An 8,977-nucleotide genomic window follows, 5' to 3' on the forward strand; every position below is an offset into this window, starting at 1 on the left:
TCAGATGAAGCCACAAAGTTAGGAATAACCTTTACAAACAATGAAAATGAAACAGTTCTAAACAATATACTGCCTAAATTGCAAAGATTTAAACAATGTTAAAAATCATGACAGCATCGTTAACCTACTCTCATCGGAAAAAACACCGTGTTAAAAACCTTTGCACTACCTAAACTAATTTATACACTAACAGTTCTCCCAAACCCACCCTACAAAATTATTAACGATATAAAATCAGAAATATTTAATTGTCCCCAACCGGTTTCACCGGAGGGGACTTATGGTTTGCGCTCTGTGTGTCCGTCCGTCAATCTGTGAGTCTGGCAACACATGCACTAGAAATACTGCTGAAAATGGTGGTTTTCTGGATCCTGCGATAACTTTAAAAGTTTTTCATATTTGTTCATGAAACTTGAAGTATGGATAGATGGCAATATGAAGATTATGCACGTCGTTTCATTTTGTTCCTACGTCAAAAATTCTTGTTGCTATTGCAACAACAAAAAATAATCTTACAATGCTGGAATTTCTAACAATGGTGGAGCCGGTAGGGGACCATATTGCTTGACAATAGTCTTGTTTCATATGGGATGGTAAATCTGATAAAACTAAGGGAGCTCAATGAATTAAATCAGTAGAATATGGAGGTATCCGACTAACAAACATAGACTCATTCCTGAATGCAATCAAATGCAGTTGGGTTAAAAGATAATTGGATAATACCAATACAAGTAAATGGAAATTATTCTACCAACAAATTCTAAAAAATATGGTGAATCCTTAATTTTTGGATGTAATATCAGCAATAACATTATAGATGAAATTTCAAAGAAAAACTTATTTCTATATAGTGTCCTATCGGCATGGTGTAAAGTTACTCATAATTTAGAAACCAAAATAAACAGTAAAACCATATTGTGGAACAATAAAGACATATCTACCAACAATAAGACTTTTTTCTATAAACATTGGTTTGAACGAAACATACAATATGTAAATCAATTCTATGACTACAGGATAAAAGACTTCTACTCATTTGAATATATATGCTACATTTACGGAATACCTACAAATGATTTCCTGGTGTACTACATATTGATAAAAAGTATACCCATACATATTAAAACAATAATCAATCCAAATAACACACCAAACAACATTTGTAGAAAACATAATTGCGAAAAATAGCAAAACGAACAAAATATTCTACACACTTCAAATTAAAAACCCTACAGAAACCTCCAAAACTCAAATCAAATGGCGAAATCTTCTTGGATATAAGGAATTTAATTGGAAACAAATATTTACAATGCCATATAAAGAAACAACTGATAGCACACTGAGAAACGTTCAATATAAATACACCCAGAGAATCATAGCTACAAATACATATCTTTTTTAAGGCAACCTATCCAACACAAATCTATGTGAAAAATGTAGTGAACATATTGAAACAATAGAACACTTTTCCTGGGAGTGTAAACATATTCAAATTCTATGGAACCAATTGACAAGCTTTCTAGAGAAACAACAATTAAACATTAAACTGTCTCTCCTAGGCATCAGTCTACGGGTAAATACCTTAAAAATACCAGAGGTTAATTACGCTGTGAATTACATTATTATATTAAGGAAATATTTCATATTCAGCATGGATTACACAAAACAAACTCCAACTATGAACAATTTATCAATTATTTAAAATTTAAGATTCAAATAGAAAAAGCGCCCTAAATAACGATACACTTCATATATTTGAACATAAATGGAAACACATTAAACTTTCATAATTCAGTCCATTAGTTTCTACCCACCTTTAACAATTCACCTTTGACTATACTTATTTATTCATTTTTTAAGCACCTATCACAAAAAAACCAAAGAAAAACAAATACACATGAATAATTTGTAAATATTAAAGGAAATCACTAGGTCAACAACATGTATATATTAGCATAGTTTGTATAAAATGTTTAAACAGCGTTGCTGCTGAATGTTAATCACCTTGTTTTTGTCATCATATATGTTTACATTGTATGTTTTATATTTAATAAAAAAGAAATCATTATCTTTTAAGTCAACCATAGCTCAAATCAAATAAGTAAAACAAAATGAAACAATTGTTGTGTGTCACCAGGCCTATGTGAGAGTGGTATTGTCGTAAGCAATATGCGAGATTGCTTAGAAAGGTTCTTCATTCTTTGGTTGCTGACGTATGTCGTCGCCTGGTTGAGCGTTGGCCCCATATAGATGGTTCACAAACCCGTCCTCGTCCTGCTTCACCAAAACTGTCGGCAACTGATCGAACCTGGGATTGACCAGTTGGAGGAGATTGACTTGATTATGCAAACCAGTATGTGATATTGTTACCATTAAATAAACAATGAGTAATTGATAAGTCATTGATAAAACCAAAATATCCTTTAAGCAAATGGAACGCCAATGGAGTTATACATGGCAATGATGATTTGAAAATGTATCTTACATTTATTTTATATTTGAAAATTTTCCTAAAGCGAACAAATATATCCGTAAAATATGGAAACGAGTTGTCTACTAACGTCATACGATCCATTTGTGCAGGGTCAATGCCATGGTCATTCATTTGAGCAAACCCTGTGGTCATGTAGCCAGGGTTTTCAATCGAAATGTTCTCATCTTCTCTATGGAAAGATGCATTCGAATACGAGCCCTCCGTAGACCTTCGTCTGAAGTTAAACACTTTACTAATCAATTACCAACATAATTTCCAATGTACTAGGGTAATGGCGATTTATTTTATCTTAAAAGCCTAATGTAATGATTGACGAACAATTATTGTAAATCGTTATTAATTGATAGGTAAAACATCGAAGGAAAACGTTTTAACTAACATAATATTCCCTCCATAACTTTCATTTACATTTCATGCAACGCACTAAACAGTTTGAACAATACAGCATCTTTCTGATTGAGCGGATGAAACAGTATCTAGTTGCTACAATATTTAGATATCTAGTTGATCATTAATAAGTTTCGTCTTAATACAATGAAACTCAGTTGTTATATTAGATATTAATATATCTAATGACTGTGAATCAAATGGACTTTAGTACACAAAATGTATATCCGAATCACAACCCAATGTATTTCAACCCGTTAAATATCTGAAGTAGTGGTTAAATTCATTATATGTCGATCCGAGCTCTTCATCTTATTACATTTGATGAAAGCGTTAACACGGGACGTTGATACATTGATTTCCTTGTACAAAAGTAAAGATTTTTACTGGCATTACACTTGCAGTCTTTTCTAACGCAACACTTTTCAAACTTGAATCGTTCAGTTAAGATTATGATTAAAAAATTTACATGTGATTATTAGACTACATTCTAAAAGAGCTAACGTGAAAATTATTTACCCGTGACAAATGGACGCTTTAACACGTAGGGTATGTATGCTTTTAACTTTTTGCAACTGGAAATGGTGAACGCGATATTAGCCTAAAAATTATTCAATTTAATATTTTCAGGTGTGTTCTTACACCAAGAAAACATGAAATTAATTCTCAAAAATGTATGGCTCATATGAATATTTATGAGCGCAAGGTCACATTTTTGCATTTTGCAGGCTACCTGCAAGTGTATTTGATACTTTAGTAACGCAACAATTTTCTTTTCAAACGTACATATCTCAGTTATGAGTAAAGTTGTGATATTTTGACTACATGTGTTGCAAGCTAACGATACACTCATTCATTCGTACGGATCAGATGCTTTATCACATCGGGTAGGTAGCCTGCAATTTGACCATGTCCGCGGTTGCGCTTTTGAATATTCAAGTGATATTATGAGCATTTTTCACTGTTGAATTGAGAAGAAAAGAATTAACAGGTCAAAAGCGTAAGTTAAAATGTGGTTACTGACCAATTATCTGCAACTCATCTTGCTACCAGTTGTTTATAAAAATATATTTTATATTCGATATCTTACGTGACTCACCCAGTCGAGTAAGCCGAATTGATCCGTAAAACATAATTGTGTCTTTGTGTCGTATAAACGAATCTGCACTAAAACTAAATTTAGGTTCACATTGTGCATGCGTGATCAGTTGTCAAACGAAAGTACGGTTGATATTCAAATGCATTATTTTTCTCTTTCCTGGATATTGTTTTCGTATGTTGATGCTGCATTAACAAATATAAGTGTATATGAAGTGAAAACACCAAAAATAAACAACGGTTGCGATAGACACCTATAAACTGTTAGATGCCCATAATATCACTTTCAAATGAGCCACACCTTTTTTTATTAATTTTGTTTTCCGATTGTAAGAGCCCACCTTAAATGATGTTATTATAATTGAGTTAGAAAAATATCGCGTTCCATCATTTTCACGTGCGAAATGATGAAACCATACATACCATACATGTCAGAATTTTTCAGGTTCAAATCGGGACTTTCCATTAAAAATGGTTGGGACATTTGACCAAAAAGCGGGACACCTAAAACGATCAATCATTCCACGTTTTCTTTAGTCAATATATATTACTTACAAAAACTCTAAATTTCTGCCCAATATTGACGCTAAATGTGTGTTCAGAATTTCGTGCACACAGACGTTCCTCATTTTCCCATGTTTCCGGAAGTAAACACACTCCATAAACTGAAATGAGGGGTGTCCCCGTATGCCTCGATTTGACATCCAATTGGTACAGGGATATCCCCATGAACATATGTAAATCGTGTGACACGACGTGAGCGCATCGAGCACTGTTCTAATTCAACCAATCGTAAATTAACTCTATATTTAGATTGATGCAATATGTACAAACTATTTTCTGAAAATCAGTCGACAACGAAAGGTAATTTGTGAGAAACATCAATGTATATTGGTCATCATTCACTTTCTTTGATGTTTTGACAGGATTTATAGCCTTAGGTTGTATAATACATAGGATAATATTATCGTTTGACTTGATTGGGCCATAAAATACAAACGCAAGTGGCATTTATTTCTGTACGATACATGTTTCGATAGAAATTAGAGACCCCTATCATAAAAACACCATGGTGTGAATGCTGATTTAATCAATAAGTTGCCGATAAATCGCTGATAAGGTGTTAAAACAACACTGGTGCGCTCGAGTAGTAGAAGTGGGTTGTTAATTGGGGGCAATAAAGGGATTAGCAATGGTAAGTTTAGCCAGAAAGAGCTCGAGAAGCGAATGTTATTGGGAACTTATAGACCTTACATTGTTTTTGACGAATGTCGGGACAAATTGTCTCATATTGGAATGCCTGAACAAAGAGCCCAAAATTGGACTGTCCCGCCGAGATCGGGACGTCTGGCATGTATGATACATACCCAACGGGCGAAAGCGTCCGATCGTCAAGGATGAATAATTTTGTCGTTAGTTTGCCCAGAATGTAGTTAAATGATTGCATGTTAAATTTGTATTCAAAATTCTAACTCATTGCTGAGATATTCAAATTTGAAAAATGTTGCTTTTGACAAGCCTCCAAGTATATAGATCAGGATTTAATGTTTTTATACAACGCGCGTCAGATCATGCGTGAAATACCTCTTTATGAATACAAACAACGCTATTGCGCCTGCTATGACGACGACCAACGCAATCGCACTTCCCAATCCCATTCCAATCTTTGTCCCCGAAGACCCTCCGGCTGAGGCAACCTGGGAACCTGTGCCACCTAGAATATCTGCGGAGAAAACATAATTCTGCGAACTTATATTACAAGTCCTTAATATTTCATTTATTCGTTATTCATTAACGAACAGGGAGAAGACTTCAGTTAAACGGAATTAGGCTTATTGCATATAACAAATATTTCCAAAGAGTATTTTATGTTTATTCATATGAACTCGCACTCTTACTATGCGCTTTTGACGTCTACGTTTAACCGGCAGGTAGAACATTAATATGATAATTATAAAAATACAGCGTTCTTAATTGCGTTTGCTCAAATACATTTTTTTTAACAAAACATAAGTTCATAGTACATAAATGGATCCGTATTCACGCTTTGTTTTAAAGTTGATATATAACCATTTCGTTTTGCCTTGACCCTTGAGATATGAGACGGTTTTTATACAGATGCTGCTTCATAGTCATTTAAAATTCGTCCAAGTTATTCAAAAAAGTCATCAATATATTGTAAAGTCCAAGCCAAGACCAGATTCAGGGGCAATACATACTATCATTGAAACCGTCTTCCTCTTCTCGTACGAACTGACGCCACCAAAAGCATATTCACGGGAAATCCCGACTTTGATTGAACATTTGTTTGTTTGAACAAAGCCGTTTCCAATAACTGTTTGAAATTGCTTTTAATATTAAACTGAAAATTAATTAAGCTGAAAGATGTCGACTAGAATATGTTCATGTGAATTTGGTGTCTACCTTGACACGGATAAGCGGGGTCCCACTTGGCGTCATTGTCACACGTGACGGTCGTGTTCATTTGCGTGTATTCCGGATGACAACTGAAACTGCACGTGTGGCCAGCCTTCGGGTTGACGCAGCTTGTGTTGAGTGAACCGTTAGGGATGGCGTTTGCGCTGGTCATGCAGAGTTTTGTTATCGTTGTTGTCGGTTTTGTTTCTGTCGTCGGTGTTGTCGATTGTGTTGTTGTCGTGAGTGTTGTCGTTGCTATACAATGGAAATTTGAGTAGTTTTAATATTTGTTTTTTAATTTTTATAATAATAATGCTTATAATTATCATTATTTAAAGAATTACAGCATGAAATAATTCGCAAAGTAAAAAATCGCTTTCATAAAAAAAAAATTGAAAGCAGCTACATTATTCACCTTTGCAGGAATCATTGGGTAACCATGATAAAGAATTACTGCACATCACATTATCGGCACTCTTAACGTAACCGGCGTCGCAGGTAAAATTACAAGATGAGCCGACAGTAGGAAGAACGCAGTTATCCAGCTTTTCCTATTCAGTCCATAATAACACGTTATCATATTTTGAACATAAGTATCAAGTCTTACTAATCCGCAGATCCATTTTATTTCGCGAGTGTATGCTGAGAAAAGCTATCTTATATTATCCTAATTTAAAGTGGTACAGCATCCATGTAAATAAGCTTGATTTTTTTTTCAATCAGTGTAGATATTTGCATATGCAACCCAACATATTTAACATACTTCGGTAACACATATGAGCATAATCACACGAAGCAGCTTTACGCCACTTACTTATACAAAGTATTTCCGTCTGCATGTCCCAACCATCGTTCAGACACTTTACTACCAATACCGTGGCATTCATAACGATGTAGCCATCAGGACATTGGACGGCACAAACATCGTTCAGACGTTTGTCGCACATAGAACTGATAGTTACCCGCGTAGAATCCGGCTGTACTATCAGCGAGTTACATTTATATACCGAAGAAAAATAACATGCATTGTTTTTGGGTCGCGTCTATAAGTATAAACCAGCACATTAATTTGTATTTCATAGTACCAATGCTCATGTCACATTTCGGTAATGTAATTAACACCTAGTTATAAAATGCCACATCGGGTCAGCTAGCTGCAAAAGTACAGTCAGTATTTATTGTATTTGCAACTTGTGGAATCGTTGAAACTATATTATCTTTATCAACGCATGCTTGGTTTTGACTGTCAATATTGTTTATGTTGTAATAAAATACATGGTACTTTTGATATCACTACAAAACGATTATACTTAACACGATACGATAGAATGTGGTTGCAAGTTTGTTTCGACCATTTAGACACATAAGCGGGACTTACTTGAATAATCATGTAACACTTTCGACTATCTTCATATGTGTTTAACACGTAGATCTTAAAGTAGACATGGCTCTAAATCCAATATCGTAATTCTCAATTATAATTTACAAACAAAACACAGGTTGGAATATTCGATTATACCATTGCTACACGTGCGCCCATCCTCCTGCAGATTTTCACCCGTATTGCACTTGCACGTCCTCTCTGTACTACCCTTGGGAAGGCACACAGCACTGCAGTCACCGCGACCATTATTAGATTGACACGCTTTGTTCACTACAATATGACTTAACATTAGATAAATGTTTTTAACTGAAACTTCATCAATATTGTTAAGAGATAAATTTAACTAACATCCGCCAGTCTCTTGTTAGAGGCAAGTGACACATTTCCTTTACAATACAGGAAACACAAACGACACAGTATATCAATCGTTAACGATTGGTTTACGCTGAAAACGGTTCTATTGTGTTACATTCCCGGCATAGGTTGTAACATATTTTTGACATTAACTCCTACGAATGGTACACTAATATGTTTTGAATAATGTCCATGTCATAAGAAAAACGCTCGTAACATTTAATAATTATATACAGCAAAATACATATCCGTTAACTTCCTAAAAGTCTACTTATTTTCAAAAAGATAAAATATTGCTAAGCGTTTGTTTTTTGATATAATACATATCTTTCATATTCGGAAATGTCGATTCGCTTTTAAATTTTGAACACTTTTAGGATTCAAGGTGTTTCAGTTTTGGACAAACTCAACGAAAATAAATGTGTTGAATACTTGAAGTGATTATTTTGTTTAAACTACGATCAAGTAAATTTTGACACATTACTTGGTTGTTTGTTTGCGCAGATGCTTGTGTAAATAACGAGGTCGTCTAATCTACCCAGGTCATTCCCGTATGACTGTGAGGTTTTGCTCGTCATGTTGTAGGCCACAACAGAACTGCAAGATACATATCTTCGAATAAAGTCTAACAACCAGGAAGTCGATTGTAATACATCCCAATAGAGCTATTGTTATAATGTGGGCAAACTATTTCAATCGGGAGGTTCTTATATATGCACAAAAAATGCTATTATTTATGTACATAAAATAAGGCTGATATTGAAGAGTGAAATTTTTTAAATATAATATCTGCACGTTTGAAATGCGTGTTATTTAAACACAGCTTATTTGTTTGGTATTAT

The 8,977-nt window shown here is 34.4% G+C and overlaps 1 protein-coding gene across 1 annotated transcript; it reads right to left on the reverse strand.

Annotated features, from left to right (window-relative positions):
• Positions 1-2,093: 2,093 nt before the first annotated feature.
• LOC127873370 (uncharacterized) lies at positions 2,094-8,056 on the reverse strand. The gene is made up of 5 exons (XM_052417228.1): positions 7,917-8,056; positions 6,404-6,652; positions 5,564-5,702; positions 2,562-2,708; positions 2,094-2,308 (listed from the first exon to the last, which is right to left on the reverse strand). The coding sequence occupies exons 2-5, from the start codon at positions 6,567-6,569 to the stop codon at positions 2,182-2,184; spliced, it is 579 nt and encodes a 192-aa protein (XP_052273188.1). The 5' UTR covers positions 6,570-6,652; positions 7,917-8,056; the 3' UTR covers positions 2,094-2,181.
• Between the last annotated feature and the right edge of the window lie 921 nt (positions 8,057-8,977).

The sequence above is a fragment of the Dreissena polymorpha genome, chromosome 3 (assembly GCF_020536995.1).
Source record: "Dreissena polymorpha isolate Duluth1 chromosome 3, UMN_Dpol_1.0, whole genome shotgun sequence".
NCBI classification, from domain to species: Eukaryota; Metazoa; Mollusca; class Bivalvia; order Myida; family Dreissenidae; genus Dreissena; species Dreissena polymorpha.